General features: G+C 40.1%; 1 protein-coding gene across 1 annotated transcript in view; it reads left to right on the top strand.

Annotated features, from left to right (window-relative positions):
* The first annotated feature begins 2,062 nt into the window (after positions 1–2,062).
* SNTG2 (syntrophin gamma 2) overlaps positions 2,063–21,774 on the top strand; it is a 234,876-nt gene continuing 215,164 nt past the window's right edge. Inside the window, exon 1 of the mRNA XM_071547809.1 lies at positions 2,063–2,134. Coding sequence (XP_071403910.1) covers positions 2,063–2,134 — 72 coding nt within the window. The remainder of the gene's footprint in view (positions 2,135–21,774) is intronic.

Genomic DNA, 21,774 nt, shown 5'->3' with positions numbered 1-21,774 from the left:
CCATGAAGAAGAACCACGAGAAGCATCACTGGATGTGGTAACACGTACGTGTTCACTGTTGTCCTTACCAGCAAATACCCATCAGGATTGCTGCTGTTATTTTCTGGTTCCTGGCAACTCCCAGTCCATGCAGCCTAGAGCAATCTGTCTTCAAACAGGTTGCAGCTCATCTGTGTCGCTTTGCTTTCTTTAAAGATCTTTAACCTTCAGCAGAAAGACTTGTACCTCTCACAGTGTCAGCACACTCCACATGCACATAAGTTTATGTAGCCATGTTGGGCAGTGACAGTGGCCCAGTCTCATCAATTCCAACATTTCACACTGCCAGGGTGTTGCCACACAGTTTTCTACAGGCATAGAGTGAAACAAATGGGGTTTTATGCACAAGATGTATTGGAGCAGATTGGATGAGTATGAATTCCACCTCTTTAGGAGAACAGTATCAATTGCTTGCTGCATGTCAAAATCTAGGCCTCTGTGCACAGCAAAGGAAACAACTCAGGCAGAGGCAGAGGGCCCCAAGCACCCCTGGAGAACAACTGAAACCCGTAACACCACAGAGCAAACTGCCCCCTTGTCCATGCTTCCCCATCTTCTACAGGGCTCTGGTATGTGTGAAGATCAGGCAGAGATGATGTCAGGTATTTTTTGACAGAAGAGAGGAGTTCATACCAAGGTAAAATAGAGCAGTGACATGCAGTGTTTTATATGGATTTATCTTCAAGCAGAAGACGATGCAGGTTTCTTTCCTGTTTAAGTCTAGTGCTGCTTTTGAGGGGGGAAAAACACTGAAAAGAAAACCTTTAAAACTAACTTTAGATAAAGTCTGGCCAGCTCCACTCACCTTTAATTATCTTTTTGCATGTGATACCTTCTCATCTTTGCCTGACATGGTAGATGCTTCAAAAGGGAAGAGAGGTGTCTTTTTAAATTACACTGAGAAAAGAAAACAGAATGATATATGCCTAAAATACTCATATTTTTAAACTGATGGGAAAAGTTAAAAGCTTTCCCCTTTCTCCCTTGAGAATAGAAAAATATGTCTACTCATAAGGTAGTATGTCAATGACCAGAATGAACCTCTTCTCCTTGGGATCGGCTTCAACATTAAGGGTTGGACTCGATGATCTCAGAGGTCTTTTCCAACCCAATCGGTTCTATGATTCTATTATTCTATGATTGTCACCACTGACCTAAAAGAAGCTCCACCAAAACTGAGAGCCTGGGCTGTGGACCATGGTCAGAAGCTTGGATGGAATCTAAGCATGTACAGAAGATGAAACCTGATGGCAATATTCAGTGTTGGGAACCTTTCCTGGGGAAAGACAGATTGCCCTGTGCCGAGAGTACACGAGGGATATGAAACTGCTCTTGGTTTTATACAGCTATCAGCGAGCGAGCGCCAAGTGCTTTACTGCGCCCGAGTTGCGTGTGGCTGTGGCTTCTTACCCCGCCGCTAGGCGCAACTGCCCGCGATGGACGCGGAAAAGCGGGGGGCAGCTCTCGGAGTGGCAGCACCCTCACGCCCCACATCGCCCACGTTCACCAGCAGATGCTCCCCCGCTCGACAGCTTTCCGCACGGGAGGGGCGCGGAGGCCGGAGCCCCGGCACGCCCCTGCCCCGCGGGCAGCGGCGTCGGGAGGGAGCCCCGCGGGGCGGCGCGGGCGGGCCGAGCGGAGCCGTGCGGTGTCGGGGAGGAGCGCGGCAGCGCTCGTAGAAGCACCCACAACTCGGCTGTCGGGATGCGGCCGCAGAGGGGAGGGGAGCGGGAGCGGCGGCACCTTCCCCCCGGAGAAGAGCCAAGTTAAATAGGCAGCGCGACGCCGCCACCTTCCTCTCCCCTCCTGGCTCTGAGCCTCCGACGAGACCCCACGTCCCATCCCGCCCCGCCCGGGCCGCGGGCGGCGGAGCTCAGCGCGGAGCGAGCCTGTCCCGCGGAGCCCCGCGGAGCCGGGACGTCGGCGCTGCCGGGAGGGGCGGGCGCTTGGGAGTCGGTGCCGGGGGCGCCGCGTCCCGCCGAGCCGCCCGTCTGAGAGGAATACGGCAGCTGCATGGGAGGAGATGAGCGTGGCGGGGAAGGAGCCTCCTCCAGCACCGCTCGAGCGGCCCGGCAGCCTCCTCGTCCCCACCTGGGCAAGTACCCGCTCTCCCCTCTGCCCGTCCCGGTGCCAACTCTCCGCGGCGGTGCGGCGGTGGGCATGGTCCCGCCGGCGGCGCTGCCCGGAGGGCGGGAGGGAGGCGCCTGCGTGACAGGAGCGGGGAGCGGAGCGGGGCGGTGCGGGTTCGGGCTGGCGGCGGGGCTCCGGGAGGGACGAGGCGGTATCTGCCGCGCGGCACTCTCGGGTGGCTGGGTGCCCGCTATCCTGCTATCCCTCCATCCCGTTATCCCTCCATCCCGCCTTCCTCCCGCAGCCCCGCGCCAGCCGCGGGGACGAGGAGCCGCACAGCACCGGCATCCCAGCGCGGCCGGGCGGGACTTGCCCCGATTGATCCACATCGTGATTTTCACCCCGCCGTGACAATCTGCAGCATGAGGGTCGAGTTGCCCGGGGACCGCGTTGAATTGCTCGGTTTGTCACCCAGCTGCAAGCCTGTGCTGGTATTTGTCATCTTAACGCACTTTGAGGAGAAGCCCGTGTAGGAGTTAGAAAATAACTTGATACTTTACGGCAGCGTATTTGGCAAATCATTCATGAATGATGCCCTCTGACGGTGGTTCTCTGCTGTCCTTGTTTATATAAAGTATAGTAGGTCTGCCCTGCGGACCTTTTAAAATCATTACAGAATCTGGTTTAACGTGCCGGTCTTTTTGTCATGTAAAGGTGCTTTTTTGAAGCGTCATCGCAATGGTTTTCAATCACCAGCAAAAAAATTACTCATTACATATATATATATATATATATATATATATATATATATATATATATATATATTTACCGTTGTTAAAATAAACAGTCCCTTAATTTTTTTTGCCCTGTCCTTTGAGCTATTTTGGTGACCACAGCCTTGCAGTTTTTAAAGGAAAAATGTGCTCATCTTCCTCATACTTTATCCAGGGTTGTTGAGAAGGTATCTTGGTTGCATGAAAGATAACTTAGAGACACGTTTCCCCTTCACAGTAAATTCAGAACTGGTTTGGTCTTCTGTTTGACTGAGAGTAAATATTTGGGAATGCAGACGTAGAAGCAAAGGGTAGAGGATACTTGACATCATAAGCATGTAGGATAACTGCACGTAAATTTGTGGAAACAAACTGCTGTCCTGTCCAAGACAGCTTTTGTACTATGTATCTGCATCTATCTTTCAACTGTGTGTGAAGGCATGCAAAAATTTGACCTTTGAATTTTTAGAATTTCTATAATTCAAAAAGAAATAATGGAATCAAACCTACTGTAGAATCCTCTGTGTTTTAAATCTGTTTCACAGCTGTTATTTTGTAAGAGCTGTTCATAAACTGCAAAAATAGCATGTGCAGAAATGATCTAAAATGTTAACAGCTGAGTAGTTTGTATGGGAGTTCAGAATATTTCAGCATTAAAGATAAGGGATAATCACTATCATTAGGTGAAATTTTATGACTTTCTGAATTTTATGATATTCTTGTGTTAAGTGTATATTTTTAAGGCCAATGGGACTTGCCATTCCTACTGCTACCCATGGGATTTCTGCCTGGGACCAAACTAGGTGCTCAATGGATGGTGAACTGACCAGGACAGGAGTGATAGGAACTAAAGGCATGTGACTATGTAGTTTACTTGGACCGTGAGTCAGAACTAGTGATATGAATCTAAGGCTTTGGCAAGCTGGCTGTTTCCAGCAAACACACAAAACTTAGCCTCACTTTTCAGACTGTTTTAAATAGAGGTGTATGATTGAAGAAGGCATGAATATATAGTGTTAGTAAAAAAGCCATGTAGACTTCTAAGTTCAAGAGGGACATCTTATGGCAGATACTTATTTAGGTGAGTTCATGACTGCCTGGCTCCCTTGAGATGCCACCTACCAAACTTCTGCAGAGTATTATGCTCAAAATATATTAAAAAATAAGAACTTGATTTATAATTAACAGTGTGATAAGTGCTTGACTTGTGTTTTCTTGAGTTATTTAACAGTATTGAAATCTAGGTCTGCTTACCTTGCTAAAGGAAAAATGTGTATTTTAATACCTGTGTACTGACTGTATGCACATTTTTCTCAGAAACAAGATGTAATAAGATTAGTTACTGTTTACTGCATGCTAAGTCCAATTAATTGGGATTGGCTGGTAGCTAGACAGTACTTAAAAGATAGATTGGTTGTTTTTTTTTTCTTTTTAGAAGGATAACAATTAAAATACTACTCCCTGGAAATAACTCAGCATATTTTTAAATTAAAGACAGCATGCTAGATCTAAATCACAATACTAATATAGTTTGCAGGCATGTATTTTTAACATTAACAAGCTCTATTAATAATGTTTCTTGCAGTGTATCTAGAAACTTCTTGTCATGTAATTGTTTCTGTTCTGTTTTGTAGAACTGAAGCTTCAGTCAAATCTTGTCTGAAATATTTTGTCAGTCTCTTTGTAGTGTAATTTCTAACACCTGTTTCATTCAGTATCAGATTCTTATTCATCTGATTTCAGAATCTATAGTGAACTTTTTGTCCTCATTTCTCATATAATCCTTCTCCATCTTTGCCCTTAGAAATACTCAAGGGCCATATCCCTTAGGAATTGTTACTCACTTTGGTAGAGTACCTGTGCCATGCATGATTTTACATGGATCTTATGGTCTCATTGATCTAGTAAGCATTAGTTACTGTGGTTTTCATTGTGTTGCTAGAAGCTTGAAAGGGAACGATAGTTTCACTAGCACTTGCACTGTTGATAAAGAAGGATTTTAAATGAAGAAGTAAATGTACACCTCATTGCTGTGTATAAATAAACCTTGTCACTAGTTCTGTGACTAGTTTTACTGTCTGTAGAAATTGGTTTTTTTTGTTTGTTTGGTTGTTGTTTGTTTTGGTTTTTTTACATAGGGATTCTTAAACTTGTGCATGCCATATGTAGCAAACTCAGTTTTCTAATAATTTTCATACAGAATCAAAAAAATGGTAGACTTTTTTTCAGCAGAAACCCAAAGGAAAAAGGCACTATGAAACTTGTTTGGAGAGTGCTCTTTTCTGGAGTTACCCAAATTGTGTTCTCAATAAGAAAAGCAAATGCAGAACATGCAGATTTTCTGTTCCTTTCCTCCTTTCATTTTTCACTGTGTCTGTGTGTTTAGGTACTTGATTAGAGATGCAATATTTTTGCTACCCTTTTTTTTTTGGGGGGGGGGGGGGGGAGGGCGGAGTGAGGCAGGGGGGGAAAGGAAGTCCTGGGGCATTGATATTTCTTCAGCATTTGGCACCGCCACTAAGAAGCTTCCTGAAAGTGAACACTAGGTGTCATGTTACCACAAACATCTGTGTCTTGCTTTTATCTATCTTTTCGGGGTCAACATTTAATCTTGCCATTTTTGTGAAATAGATGCCCACCATTAATATTCCACACCAGTATTTTGGTAGGTTTGGAATCCATTCATTCATATTGTGTGTGACTGTAAGAAGCTTAAACTTTCCTGTGTTTTTTATGAAACATATCATCGTTACTAAGGTGACATGGATTTCAAGCTTATTTCCAAGATCTGTCTATGCCACAATACAAATAAATAGGGTATACTTCTTAACTGAAGCATTTTCTTTTAAACACTCCTTTTCCTTTAAAATTCCTTCCTAGGCAAAAGCTGATTCCAGAAGCTTTTGTTCTGAAGTAAATAAAATTTGACATCTGATTTAGGGGTAGAAAACACAAGAAAATAGATGGCAGAGCTTCATAACAGGGAGGGAGTGTCTAGGTATTCTGTTTTGTGGAGGCATTACTTTCCAGTGTAAATTTTGTTGTCTTCCCACTTACTTGGGAAGATTTTTTGTCCCCTTAAAAATCTGTGAAATTAATAGTTTCAGGATCCTATTAAAGATATGTACCAAGCACTTACTAAATATCAGAATGGTCAAATTTTTCATATTTCTTCTCTTGGCTTCCTTACTGTCATAAATGGAAAGTAAATCCTCCTTTTACCTGTACATATCTTCATGAAAACTTATTTATCAAAGTCATAAAAACATACTTGAGCTTATGGCTTTAACGTCTTAATGGAAATGAGACTTTTGCCCACCTGCTGCACAAAAAAAGAACAGCATTGGTATTCCTTTTACACCTCAGGTCTGTGTTTCATATTGTAAACAGGTTTTTTTTCTCATGTTTTAAACACTTTATGAGATGAATATAAATAGAATCACTTTCACTTGAGAATGCAGAGACTGCTGAGAATAGAAACGGTAGTAGAGCTCAGCAGAAAGGAACAGGGCATGACCGAGTTCCGACAACACTGACACCTAATATTGCTTGTCAGTGGCATCCCAATAATAGAGATAGCAAACACAAATTGGACTCATTCAGGTTGAAAAGGACATTTTGAGGTCTGTGAGCATAACCTTCCCATGAAAACAACGACTGCTGAATTCAGATTGAGTTGTTTTGGGCTTTTTCCCCATTGCATCTTTAATACCTCCAAAGATGGAGACTGCGCAACCTCTCTGGGCAACCTACTCTCTGCTGGATTGTTTTCATGGTGAAGCAAGGGATGCTGTTAGCTCCTCCCTCAAAGCTACTACTTCTCTAGTTTCAAGGAAACCCAGCTTATTCAGCCTCTCCTCACAGGGGATGTGCTCCAGCTGTTTTGGTGGGCATTGACTGGACTTGCTCCCATTTGTCAGTGTGCTTCTTGTATTGCAGGGCCCAAAACTGGGTGGAGTCTATTGAGTGCCAAGTCAAGGGAAATTATTTACCTGCATTGTGTCCCTTATTGCTGATGCCGTTGTCTTTTGTGCCTGACAGTGTGCACTGGTGACTCCTGTCCATCAAGACAGAAGGATCTCAGGTTTTTCAGTATTACTCTTCCCCACATCTCACTCCCCACTCCCAGCAATGTCTAGGAGAAAAATCCTAAGTTTTTAAAAAGCAGATAGCTAGTACTAATGCCTCTTTTTTTCCTCCAATAGTTAAGAGTAAATGCCAAACTACAGGGAAATTTAGAAGATTATTGCACTTGCTTTTTTGTGTGCTATTTGATGTTTTTCGGGGTTTTTTTTCATCAGCAGAAGCAGGAAAAGGCTGATGCTGACTTTCAGCTGAACTTAAGATTCTTTCGCCATACATTACTATAAAAATTACATGTTAAAATAAAGTAGTGGGAATAATTTAATGGATTTACTCATCCTTCATATTGCTGATGAAGCCAACAATTAAATCAAACTTGATGCCCAAGATTGTGTTTCACTCCAGATACCCTTTGTCAGTAACACTAATTTACTGCAGATATGACATAAATTTTATTGCTCTGTTTTCTTTGAAGAAGACAGGCTGATGCTACTGTTTTGAACTCCACTGTACCTGCTTGTCTGAACTTTATGTCTAAAGAACAGTGTGACTCCAGTGAGAGCTGTCATGCTGGAACCCTTCTGCCACTCTTTATTTATGTATATCAGCAGGCAGATTTCTGTAATGAGATTTACACTCTCTAAAGGATATAACCTTGAAAAGTTGGAACCCTTTAGCACAATCTAATCAATATTATCTCATTTATCATCTCCTTGTGAAGTTCAGATTGTTATAGGGACAAAAACCATTTGTAGTATTTAGAGAACGCAGAACATCAGTTGTTTTGTACTATATTAAAAGAGGCATCGTACATGCTCATGCTGAACGCTGCTATAAAATCATTGACTTTATAATGCTTCCTTTCACCATGCCAAATTTCCATTACTGTTTTGTACCTGTTGTTTGGGGATTTTTTTTCTTTTGCACAGTTTATCTGAGAATTTTAAATCGCTGGATGGATAAAAACTGAGGAGAAACTTTTCCTCTAAACAGGCAAGTTCTGTGTAATGCCATCTGCTGTGCAAAGTGCATCTGGAGTAGCTTTTTCATGGCTACTTAAGATCTGCACTGTAAACACACTTTCCAGAGTCTGAGTGGCTGAATTCCATAGTACTTCCTTGATCAAAAGCAGCATTGAGTTCCACACTTTACTTAGATCATGTGCAGCAAAAAGGGTTGATTTGTTGAGGGCCACAGAAGCAGTGTTATACAGAGATGGAAATGAAAACCTTTTGATGTCACATCTTTATTAACAGCTATCTTACTTTGAGGGGAAAAACCAAAATGTTTACCCACAACTAGAGGAGGGGATTCCTCCACACTATTCACGTCACTCTTTATCAAATTTAAGAAAAGGAACTTTAATCAAAAAATGGATATAAGAACAATAACTGTTCTTAACTGCTATATCTATCATCTATCTATCTATCTATCTATCTATCTATCTATCTATCTATCTATCTATCTATCTGTCTGTCTGTCTGTCTGTCTGTCTATCTATCTATCTGTCTGTCTGTCTGTCTATCTATCTATCTATCTATCTATCTATCTATCTATCTATCTATCTATCTATCTAAACTATCTATCTATGTAGGTATAGATATAACTGTAAACAGACCAAAGCAAACTGCTTCCCCAACACCACAAGAAAAAAAGAAAGCAACAACTCCCAAACCAGCAGGTTTCCTCCTGAAAAAAAGTTACACTTATGGGCAGTGTCACACCCTGGCTGGCTGCAGGGTGAGCTCCCAGTCCCTCTCCAGCGAGACAGAGATGAGCGGTGAGCACTCAGATGAATTCTGTCTCTCCCTCTGTGTCCCTTCTCCTAAATGAAGAAGGAAAACTGGGAGTGGAGAACCGCAGCATGTCTCGAAAAGCAGCTGTAACTTCTCTCTCCCGGGTCGCTGCCATGGTGGGGAGACCAGAGCGGCAACCGGAGCCCAAAGCCAAAAAACCAGGAGAAGCAGCAGGGGCAAGAAGAAACTAGCTTACTCCACAGAAGCAGTGAGGAGCAGGAGAGAAAGGTTTCTCTCTGAAAGCCGGCACACACAGCTCCAACCTCCCCCAAAACCGTGTGATGTCCCCAAGAACCAAAGAGACAGTCCAAGCCCATTTCCCACCACACCTTTCCCCAGTCTCCCCCACCCAAAACTGTCAAGAAGGAATTGGTAGTAGTTAACTATTTCTTTTGTTAACTAATGGCATGGGGAGTTACTGGCAGGGAGAGAATTTACATCAAAACTACAACAACAGCTCATGATGACTCTTGCCACAAAATGTCAGTTGTACCTCCTGATGGGAAATGCCTTTTATGCCCAGTTTTGCGGAGGCCTAACAACATGTGGAATGAGTTCAAGTGGGCCTCAGGTTAGCTCAGCCCCTGTTTTGTGAAGGGTAGTTTCCATATAGGCAGTGGAAAAACACTGTGTTGGCTGCACTATGCATGCTGGTGGACAGAGCTTCCACTGTGGCTCTTATTAACAGTTGTTAACATCTATCTGGACACCAGATAAACTGTAAATAGTAGTATAGTAAGGATTTAAAGTGGGTGAGCATTATCATTCCTGCTTTCACCAGTGAAGAACCTGAAGGAAAGAGATTTTACGTAAGGTTGTGAGTTGAGTTTGTTGGATTGTTTCTGGGGGGGGGGGTTTGTAAATTTAGATTGAGCAAATTGTCCTTCAGCACTTTCCATTTTGTGAATACCTGGTGAAACTTCTCCAACATTATGTAGAGAACATTGTAAAAGTTTTCTTCTGAATCTCAATTTCTTTTTCCTCTCAGTAAATCATGCACTGTCTTGTCCCATCCTTTAATGGATGTGGACTTCTTTGGAAAATACTTATTTATTTAATTTATGGCCACAAACATATTGGCTTCTCCCATTTATCTAACTAAGGACTAGTACGTATATCATCACCATGTATATGGATATATTATGAAGCTTATGTAATGCTAATATATAACATGAAAAATACAGAAGAACAAGAACACATTCAAAACAGTGCTAAATTATATGGGAGATAGTAAGGAATATTATTTTACTTCCTCTACAAAAGCTGTGATTTTCTTGTAGGTGTATGTAAAATTATTAAGTTTATTGGAGTAAAGTATCAGGAGAATTGATCTCATATTGAATATCATGAAGGCACATGCATATGTGAAAGTTGTCTGTCACAAGCATGTTGTCATCTTCCTCTCCAGCAATCCTGTTCAATCAAAAGGCAAAGAGATTTTTCATTTGTTTCACTGACTGCAACTAAGACATAGATACTGTAAGGAAATTCATGGACACATCTTTCCATACAAATCCTGTCTTAACAGTATTAAGTCACATTTTTAGAAAGGCTTTAGAAATTACTCATAGATGTTTTCTGTTAATAAAATGCCAGTTTCTTCTATACTAGTGAAATACTCTCTTCAAGCAGGCATAGCAATCTAATTTTATGTGATGTGTTTTTCCTCTTCTTTTCTCAACACATCCTGTTGTCTTAGGCATTTTTGTAAATGCAGAATTTAAACATTCTTCTGCCACCCTTCAGAGGCCCTGATGGGATGGCAGTATAAGGATATGCAGTAATCTATGCTGTGTGCTCATTTCCAGAGTACAGTTGAAGTATAAGTAAGCATATGTTGCCAGTTCAGTCTGCTAGTATTGTTTTGTGATGTAGCTATTGCTTTTTGTAAAATCTTCTCCTTTTCTGGTTTTGAATTGTCAGGGTAGTTATCAGTTTCAAAGTTATCATACTTTTCATTAAGAGATGAATTATTTACTAAGACATCTGGTGCGTCATATGGTGCATCATATGCTGGATATGCTAAACAGAATAGTCTTTTTTGAATAATAAGAGAAAAAATTACATTGAATAAAAAGATTAGACTTCCTAGTGTGCTTTGAAGAGTAACTTTACTGTTCTAAAATTCCCAATCATCTTATTCAGGATTTTGTGATCATTAAAGGAATCTTTGATTCTAGTGGAACATGTGTGTGTACCTGCATGTATCTGTACTCATAATACGTGAAAAGTAAAGTGGTAAAAAAGACATTATTTTCTGAAAAAACCCTTTATTATGTGTGGGCTGGCTATATGATACCTCTTCTATGACTGATAATCACAAAATATGCTGTGGTAGTACCATTTGCAACTCATTCAGCAAGAAATTCTTACTGTCTGTAGAAATTATATGTCCTCCAAGATTATCAAAGATTAAATGAAGACCTTCTCAGTCTTTTGGTAGTCTGTAGGTAATAGATACACTTCAACCCGCTGTATCTTAACGCTACACAAACCTCCAATTTCCTTGATAGATTTAAGACAAAGTTGTCACTTGTTTTACATTAGAAAATCACTGAAATCTACTGTATACAAAATTATGACTGACATCAAGTTACTAACTCTTTCCATAGTGTCATCTGCGAGAGAAGGATGGCAGAAACAGGATATGGACCAATTTATTAGCTCTTTACAGTTATACAATACTTGCTCCCAAAGAAGTGAAATTCAGTATTTATAACTCATTTACTTATAAAGTTTCTGAAGAAGAGCCTTAAATCTATTCAACATACTTTCCATTTGCAACATAATAATTTCTTCATTGAAATTAGACTTTCAGAAGTTTCAACAGCTGTAGCTCTTTTGTTAGATGGGACATTAAAAAAAGCATAGCACTGTCACAGCTCTGTTTAAACAATCAGAGTTGGATATGTAGCAGGATGTGTTGATCTCAAAGGACTCCCAAAAGCAACATGTTCTTTTCAGAAAACATGCTGAATCCAACAAGAAAGCTGTCTGCTTAAAGTATAATTAGCTGAGAAATATGTGGATTTCCTGAAAGGTAGATGGTCAAGGAAAAGAAGTACAAAGTCTGAGCTGTCAAAATGCTACCACAGCAACCTACTGGTGAGAGTTAATGCACTGAAATTGTTTAGATCTGATTTACATACATAACCCCAAAGAGCTCTCTGTTATTTATGACAGAGAGTCAGATAATATAAATTGAAGCTTGGGAGAAAGCTTCCTTCTCCTAACTTTTACTACCCGTAATTGAACCTTTATAGTAAGAAATCAAAAATTAGAATCATAATTCTTAAAGGCAGTCTTGTAGCAGTTGGAATCATCTGTGACTAAACCCTCAAGAATATTCCTTTCACATGTCAGGAACAATAAAAGAATGGTTAATGTTCTACTGTCTCCCAGCCAGGAAAAACACCCAAACCAACCACAATTGACAAACTGACTTGATTTATGGTGGGTTTTTTGGTCATCTCTTCAATGTTTAGTCTATTTTGTGACTAATTGTGCTTATATGCTATTGTCCTTATTTACCCCTCTCCTTCTGTGCTTCATTACCTTGTGCTCCTTCTTCATAACCTTTGCTTTACAACTAAAACAAAAAATAGGCTTTCTCATTAGCTGAGAATGTACTCTTGATGTAGGTGCTCTGTTTCATAGTTTATCACACCAGTTGACGTGAAGTTAATGAAAATGAAGAGGATTTTTTTCTTCATAAAGAACAGAAACATTATGGGGTAACTACAAAAAGGGAATAGATGTGAAAGGAGTGACTATGCAGTAAGGTGTTACCTAGACCTCAGGGAGTACTGGGTTGTTTTTTCTGGGTTACTTATATATCTGTGTAGTAGGAAAAAAAACTTACTTAAGTCTCTGCTATTTCTGTTTCTTCTTTTCATTTTTGAGCACTCTGACAGACTTTTATGACCCTGACAAGATTAACTTAATGTATATTGGTTATAGTTTTCATATCTAAGATTAATTAAATCTAGTAAACCTGCTTGAGTTGACTGTAGTTCTCATAATTCCAGCATCATTTTAATCTGACCAGGCTCAGTCTAATTCAGTTTCGTAAAAACAACTTGCTTCATCAATTTTTAGCATAAAATGAAGAGTTCATCTTTTAAAATTTATAAAATTTCCCCTTTTATTCCAATATGTGATTCATTGCCAAATGCTATAAAAAGGTGCAAAGAATGCTTCATGTATAATTTTAAGCAATTAGTGTTAGGGCTGAATGCTCTGGGACAACTATAAAATATTTTTTGTAAGGCAGACTAATATGCCTTAAAAAAGCTATGACTTAGCCCAGCATATCTAGCAGAAGTAAGAAATAAAACTAAACGAAACTCACCAACTTACTGCCATGGTTTATGGTACTGAGGTGCAAGATTAACATAATGCTGTTCTATAAATTCTTTTCAAATGGAATTTATAGGTGATAAAAAGTAGATTGTTTTGCAGAGCATCATTATTTTTGAAGTATTTCTGTGAAACTTTGGCAAATGGAAGCCAGCCAAAAGAGTATTATTAATATAAATTGAAAAACACTTGTTCTAAGGAGAAGGGAACTTTTCCATTTAAATTAAGTAATGAAAACATTTTCTAGAATGAAAGATGAGGGAACATTATTTAGGTAGAAGAATAGCATTTCTCTGTAACTGAATTGTCTGACTATAATCTCTGCTTTTATTTGTGGTGTTGATGTTTCTTCAGAAAGGCTTCTGCTCACTGATGACTAATTCTCTATCTTACATTTAATTGGATGTGACTTAAAGAACAATCAAAGCAGTAGTCTATGTTTTCTACATATCATCTGCAAGAAATACTAAAAAGTATTTTCTTTCTTCAATATAATGGAAAATTATCATCTTAAATATTATTTCACAGAATAGAAATTTAGATTTGTTAATGTAACTTACAATCTAAACACTTTATCAGCTTGCTTGATATTTACAGATCAAATATCTTGGGAAACTAACTACATGTTCTTATGTGAAATTGAGGTGCTTTTGCTAATGAGTTCTACAGAGTCTTTTTATGACTGTTTCAGTTAACTGGAACATAACAACTTTTCTTAGTTTTTTAAGACTTAATAGTCTTCCAGTCTCTCCACTGGTGGTACAGGGTAAACTATGATTTAGAGGTACAGCCCTACCTCGGTATCTGAACATTTTGTTGGATGTCAAGTAACTGCTGTATGAACAGAATAATACTCAATTCAAATGTTACCTTTCTGAAGACAGATTTTGGTATTCTTCTCTTCTGTGGGTGGGAATTACTGGCTACTGACTACACTCACTAAGGTGGACATGGCATAGCTCCAAGCACTAAAATGCATTTGATCATACTGTTAAAATGTTAGCTTCTTCATTTTGTGTTGGGCTAATTAGCAGTCATCCAGAATATATGCAGACTGGGATTGACCATTCCTGTGGGTTTATGTGGTTTATATATTCAGGAAGGGCAAAAGTGTTTAGATTCACTGATATAAGTTGTGCCAGTTGACATCTAGGCCCTCAGCTCTTTATTTGCTGGAATAGATGCCACTGCTTAGACTTGCCCTCTTTGCTGTAGCTGTCCTGTTTGTCATTTACTAACCTGATGTGCTCAAAAGTGTTTCAGACTGACTGTTTTATTCAGGGGATTTTGCCACCAGTGAGCTGAATAAAGCACTTTTTTTTTCAAAACAATTTAGACTTGCAGAATGAAGCATAAAATGGTGATGGAAAATAATCCTTTCCAAAGAGAATCCTAGTACATATGCATTAAAATTTTACTTTGGATTAGGGACATGGTTTTCAGATGAATCTTATTATTATCATCTTTATTTCTTGCTGTGTAGTCTATGTTATAAGTGGTCTGGAGAGTGTGAGAGTTATATCCTCTGTTGGCAAGTAGCACATCTGAACGCAAGAAGATTTGTGGAATAAGGCAGAGGGACTAAACATTCACATTTCAGTTTCATTTCAGATTACCTCTAGCCTGATCCTGTGGATTGAACACCTGTTAATGCATGATCTGTCAAGGTTTGCCCCTGAAGCACCTCCATCTTGTGTGCTCAGAGACCACGCTACAATGGAGACCAGAGTGTCAGTGACAGAGGAGATTTCCTTCAAAAATCTGCTTCTAATGAGAACTAAAATGCTCATGCAGAAGCATCTAGTCTGAGTATCTTTCAGGTGGAACTAAACTAAAAGGTGTTTCATAGATGCAGCTGATTAATTGCATCCATTAATGAGGATTTAGTCCATAGGACCATACTATAACAAACTCAAACTAAAATCTTTCCAAAATGCCCATAATAGGAGTGTTGCATCCCTCACAAAAGCAGTTTTACTTTGCAGATCTACTGCTCTTATAATGCATTGCTAGTCTGTATAAGTACAGGCTCAGTAAATTTGACTCTAAGGTTTTATATTTCAAATATGAGTAAAAGACGTAGTCTTCTTACTATTTGCTCTCTCTGCCCTGCTGTCCCCACCCTCTCTCTAGTAGTGTACAAATGAGAAGACTAGTTGTCTCTCCCTTGCCTGCCCTGCTAAACCCTCACTTTCCTTAGAATATTAATATATAGCACTGGAGATCAGGCTGCAAAAATAAATATTGACAGTTCCTTTTCTTCTTCCTCCTTGATATTCCTCCCTAATTTTCTTATGTTTGAAAAGGTATGATTTGGACAATTATTCTCAGGTGTGCTATGAGAAGGAAAGTGGAAAATACTCCTTCAATTTGCAAATTTCCATAATTAGACAAACTGAGGAACTCTGTAGAGGAAGGAACTTCAGCTACATGTTTTGTTCCTCTTCTTCATGGACTGCAGAATACTCACCATTACTTGGATCTTTTAGGAAATGAGGCAGGGCAGATTAGTAAAAAATACTCCAGTCAATAGACATGGGTAATCTTTGAGGCACGCAAAATGCCTTTTTTTTTTTCTCTAGGGGAAATTTTCTTTCCTATTAGTTAATCAGGGGAAGTTTGGAAATAAACTAAAGATTGGGGGAAGATTAAAGAATTATTTTGAAAAGAATATTTTAGGTGCTTTAATTCTAGTTTAAAGCATCCTTGAACAAGAGATGACACCCATAGCCTAGGATTAATATATGGCTTTTTCTGCCTTCAAAAACAAATACATAAATGTGACTGCAGTGCCCAGTACCCTGATGACTTAATTCCGAGTTATTCTCAATTCTTCTTGCATGTTGCCAAGTATTGCTAGTATCTTGACTGTTACTTTGTCAACAACTTGGTTAATAGTGGTAGTGAAGAGATATAAATATATAACATAAAATTTTCGTATTATGGATCACCTGAATGGTGGGAGAGAGAATGTTTCTTGTTTGACGATGTTTAAAAAGCATGTACATGTCTCTTCTTGATGCCTTACCTGTGTCTGTTTATAAACTTTCCTCAGTATTCAAGTTTGATATTGTACTTTGGCTCTCATTTTGTTCTACTTTTCTTGCATACTATGTGTGGGGGTGTAATGGTTTGACCCATGGCCCAGATGGGCTTCCCTCTATGCCTGCAATTCATCTTCTCCCACCGGTCTAGCCATCCCCAGAGAGCATTTGTTATCATCCATGAGTCGGTGTACAAGTGGTCTGAGTTTGAGTCCCCTCAGAGCGAATAGGAACTGTATCCGCGTCGGCTTGAGTCTGAGCTTCGACTGTGGTCTTGGTGGGCTTAGTAGGGATGGCAACTTCCAGATCTTCAGCTTGCGTTTGAGTTTCTACAGAGCGAATGAGAGCTGTATTAGCATTGGCCTGAGTCTGCACTTCAACTGTGGTCTTAGCAGGCTTAATAGAGATGGCAACCTCCAGATCTACGGCTTGAGTCTGAATCTCTACAGAGCAAACGGAAGCTGTATTAGCTTCAGCTTGCGTCTGGGTTTCAGCCGTGGTTGTAGCAGGAACAGCAGAAATGGCCTTGTCCAGATTTGCAGCCTGAGTTTGGGTTTCTACCGAGCAAACAGAGGCTGTATTAAGCTTCAGCAACTTGAGTTTGGGTTTCTACAGAGTGGACGGAGGCTGTATTAGTTTCCGCTCTTTAGTTTGGGTCTCTACAGAGTGAACAGGGGCTTTGTTGGCCTCGACTTGAGTCTGAGTTTCAACTGTAGTTTTAGCAGGGACAGCAGAGATAGCCATGTCCAGGTCTGCAGCTTGAGTTTGGGTTTCTACAGAAAAATCATTGACCTCATGCTGTGTTGGACTCCGCTTTCGGTAGTCTGAACGGGGACTACATGGGTCTCGAACGGCATATGTCCATTTTCTATCCTGTCCTCAAGTCATTGACAGTAGTCCATGGCAAATCGATAAGCACTAGCCAGGCCCCAACACAAAGCAGAGACTCGCGTATACGGGTCCTTGTAGGAAAAACACTCTTCCGACAAACAGCGGGCCATCTCAATAGTCACACACTTGTTTTGACGTGAACTTCCAATAAACGGGGGGTGAGATACGCCCTAGCACTTTACTGAGATCCAACCAAGCCCCATCCCAGCCTGGGACTGGCCTGTCCGAAGCCCCTTGCAAAGTTCCAGCGAGTCCCCCAGAGGCATAGCCTTTCTTAGGTCTGAAACAAGGGAAGCACCGAAGTGCCAGCATTCTTCCAATCTTATACAGCATTTTCATTACCTTCATAAACACTAGTGCTGTCACAATACAATTTAGGTAATAACTGAGACCAATTGTAACAGTAGGGATCTCTCTTAATAGGCCGTTAATGTTGTATTTTAACAGGCCTTTAATGTCACATGTCAACAGGCCTTTAATGCCAAGATTCAGGAGGGCCTTAAATGGATGACAATCATCAGGCAGACCTAGGTATGTCCCTAGGAGACCTCTCTGAGTGGGAGTAAGCGTTACCACCATCAGTATGTAAAAGAATAGAAAGACACTTAACAGGAGGCCTTTCACTACAAAAGACTGCCAGGCCATGCCAGCATGGTTGGAGTGACCTACTCTGGTACCTCCCAGGTATTTGCTAAAAAGGGTAAAAACCATTCTTTCTATTGTTTACCTTATGCCTGAGTCCTCTGTTCCCAAACAAAAACCTTGTTTATATCAACAACGTACTCTTGGCTGCCTTCCTGGTGATTGTTTTGAAAATACCATTTCAGTTGGCAGTTCTCCCGGGCACTGTTCTCTAAACAGAGAACTATTTACAAAACAATCCAAGGTCAATCTCGGTGGAACCTCCAAATAATGTCGCAGGTTGGACCTAGCTGTTGCCAACCCTGGACTGGCCCCCCTTCCCCCTCCCAGAACTTTCCCAGCAAAGGAAAGAAAAAAAACTACTTAAAAGAAATGCACTCTAAAGAAACTGAACTGAATAAAAAGAATAAATTATATTTTCTAACATTTACAAACCACACTGTATACACAGTACATAGGATCCCACTCCCAGGGGAGAGGGGAAGGGAAAAAAAGGGATTGATTAGCCAGAAAATAGGGAAGACACCAACCCAACCTAAAGAAACCGAATGAATCAAAACAAACAAAATTAAAAACCTCAGGGAAGGGGAACAAGAATGAAACAATCTCACCCAGGACAGGAGAACCACCAACAACTGGAGGGACCAGACTCCAACCACCTCCCACCAGCTCCTCTGCCAAGAGAGAAGAGACCAAAACCACTCCCCCCCCCCCCCACCCCCCCGCTACGTGGAAGACACATGTGGAATACTTGTAACTTCCTTAGATACAATGGTTACTGAGGATGGTTACTGAGGGGGTGACAGTGTGTGTGTGTATCTCTTAAGGTCTGAGGTGATTGATGAATGCATCCTTAAGGACCAGAGAACCACCTGTAGAATGTAGATGCCTTGTAACCAGTAGAATCTTTCCATGTCTGTTAGGTGAACTGCTGACCAATAGTGTGCTAGCATATTACATGCAGGAGTAGATAAAAGTGAAGCTGTTACTAAAAATAAAGTGCTTTGTCTTCGGTGAGCCTTCTGATCACATTGCAGCCTGAGCTGTCTCTGCCTCCTCGACCGCCACTAAGCTAACCTACATTACCCCAATAAAGGGTGACCCCAATAACTATGGGACTGTGCTTCTGGTGGGTAAGGACATAGCCCTTACCTGCCTCCCAAACACCCAGAGGTCTCTGTTTACCTTTCCTCATAGAGAAGCCTCTTGCTGCTCCCTGACACCTGGAGACCCAACTAGATCAGTATCAGATTGAGTTGCTAATTTGCATTTCTTCACTCATTTGTCTTTCCTCCTCCTCCTCCTTTCTTTGTTTTGTTTTTTTTTTTTCTCCCACAGTTGAATTCTGCTGTTACTTTTCTGGTCTTGATGTAGAATATTTGCTCTTTGCAGCAGGTTTTTGTGTACCTGAAGACTGTCAGTATTATGTACTGTAGGATAAGCAGCATCAATCCTTTGTGACTCTTCAAATCATGCAGTTTCTTTACTATTGACTTCTTTCAGTTGTCCCATATCTGTCTGCACAAATTGTTTGTAGGGCTCCAACTGTGGCCTGGTCAATATGCTGATACTCTAGATGTATCTCATGAAGTACTCATAATTATACATCCTGAAGCCTGAAACAGATGATTGATTTCTGTTTAGCTTATGATTTTCCCTAATCCTTCAGTTTCTCTTATGGAAAAATAAAGGAGGTAGCTGTTTCTTTTTGTTAAAATGGTTTTGTATGCTTGACTGTTGTTTTTTTAGCTTGCAAATTTACAGCCTTCTTGATAGCAGAATCCCTTCATATGATTTCAGATTGAATATTGTTTTAGGGATAATCACCATAACCTGGGTATTAACAACTGAATTGATCATGACAAAGTTTAAAAATGTATTTAAATATTAATTATTTTTATAGCAGTTAAAATCAGTTTAAATGTTTGAGTTGGAGCTACTTGTATATGATTTCTGTACAGCATATTGTAAAATAATACCAACCAAGTCTACAGAATTTTACCAATCATTTTCTTGGTATATATAAGAACAGGAATATTAATTACTGTTCAGTTTATGCAATGAATTCCATGGAAGAATTATTCTGCTCAAATTGCTTCATTTTTCTCCAGCCAAGTAAACTGGCAATTTGTCATTCAGGAATTAGAAACCTTTCAGGAATAGTATGCCATATCGTATGCTACTTACACCCACATGTACGGTACGTCTCTATTTTAGATTTTTCTGGTTTTCCAGGCTGGAGCTAAGTTTCAGTGGGAGCTGGGAGAGTCTGCATCTTGCAAGTAAGAAATCTGAAACATCTGGGTAAAATGTTGGAGATCATGATTCCCAGATCCAGTTTAGATTTCGTGGGATCTCCATCCTTAGAGATGAACAAAGTTATCTGAGCAATCTGTTCCTATGCAATTTAATCATGAATGAATTTTGCATGCATTCAAATTGTAATTCTAATAATTATTTCTAAAAAGAAGAAAATGAAGAAACACAAGTAGATGAAGGCCACCTTTCCAAAGTTTAAGTGTGTCTTTCACCACTCACTGTTTTCTCCTTTAAGGAGAATATTGGTAAAAAAGTACAATTTTTAGGATTATGAAATGTTCTTCACTATCTCCCTTCTTCTTCAGAGTATTTGACTATTAGAGTTATTTCATGTAGGAGAATAAAGGAAGGCTCAATTACAGACATTGTTTCAGAGCATATAAGACTTGGCTGTATCATTTCTAGTCTTCATCAGGGACCTTCTGGATCGGAGGGATGTAAGATCTTAGTGTATCTTCATAGTAGTAAACAAAGATAATTATATTCTGTCTTGCTATGACTTTGCCTACTTGCATGAGATTACTTTTGTAGTGGTGAAATTTGTAGGTAATTAGGTCCAATCATCTCTCCAAATAGAGTGGAGTGACAGACTAGAAAACTCATGGAGAAACCCGTCAATGAGCAAGAATGTTCATCACAATACTCAGGATGTCAAGTATAATTTTCAGGATGACAGCTTTGTTAAACAGGGAACTCATGACAATGAATTGGTGCAAAAACGCAACAAAGGTGGACTACAAAGGAGGAATTTGGAAACATTGCATGGTTGTGTGGAAATGGTATCAGGACAGTCAAAGCTCAGGTGGAGTTAAGGCTTGCAACGCATGCTGAAGGCAACAAGAAGAGCTTCTATCACTATACTAGTATTAAAAGGCTGAACAAGGGAAGTGGATGTCTGTTGCTGAAGGGTAGGGGTGAAAGTGGACACAAAACTGAAGTCTTAGGCATAAGAGGAATAGGCCTCAAGTTAGGATGAGAGAAAATGGCCTAAGGTTGTGCATAGGAAGATTTACATTGGATATGAGGAATATTTTCTTCACTGAAAGGGTTATCAAGCACTAGAAGAGGCTGCCCAGAGAAGTGGTTGAGTCACCAGTTATATAAAAGACATGTACATGTGGCAATTATGGACATGATTTAGTGGTGGGCTTGACAGTGTTAGGTTTATGGTTGGACTTTATGATCTTAAAGGTCTTTTCCAGCCTAAATGATTCTATGGTTCTGCTCGATCCCTTCAAGCACTAAACCAGTATGCAGATCTATTTTCTATATGAAATTCTGTGTGGAAATTCAAGTAAATAACATCTGCAGTTATTTCACAACTTATATTAACACTCTAGCTTAGTTATTTCTATTTTCATTTTCATCCTTATAACAATAAAGACTCCACATGAATTGTTACACTTTTGTGGCAGTGACTTGAGATCCAATGCAATTTCTGTGGGATGTATTAACTTCAGTGAGGGTGCATAATTTATAAATCAGTATGGATTTTTGTAACTAATTTGTCAAAATTAAGCCTGAGCCTTATTTTACATTGTGCATGAGTGTGCATCTGCATATATTTCTTTCCTGTCTGCTTTACCCCTCAGTGTTCTGGAGATTCACAGAGTCAGATTGTGCTTTGCATGTATGAAGAGTTTCAGAGAACATGCTTTCATGGATGAAGGCTGAATATAAATAACTTACAGAAATGTATGGGAACAGTTTTTTTTTCCTGCTCCCTTTAATCCAGACCACAGAAGAAAACAGCATCCA

This window comes from Pithys albifrons, chromosome 2 (assembly GCF_047495875.1).
Source record: "Pithys albifrons albifrons isolate INPA30051 chromosome 2, PitAlb_v1, whole genome shotgun sequence".
Lineage (NCBI taxonomy): Eukaryota > Metazoa > Chordata > Aves > Passeriformes > Thamnophilidae > Pithys > Pithys albifrons.
The sequence above is the reverse complement of the archived record's forward strand: the minus strand, read 5'-3'. Positions and strand labels throughout refer to the sequence as shown.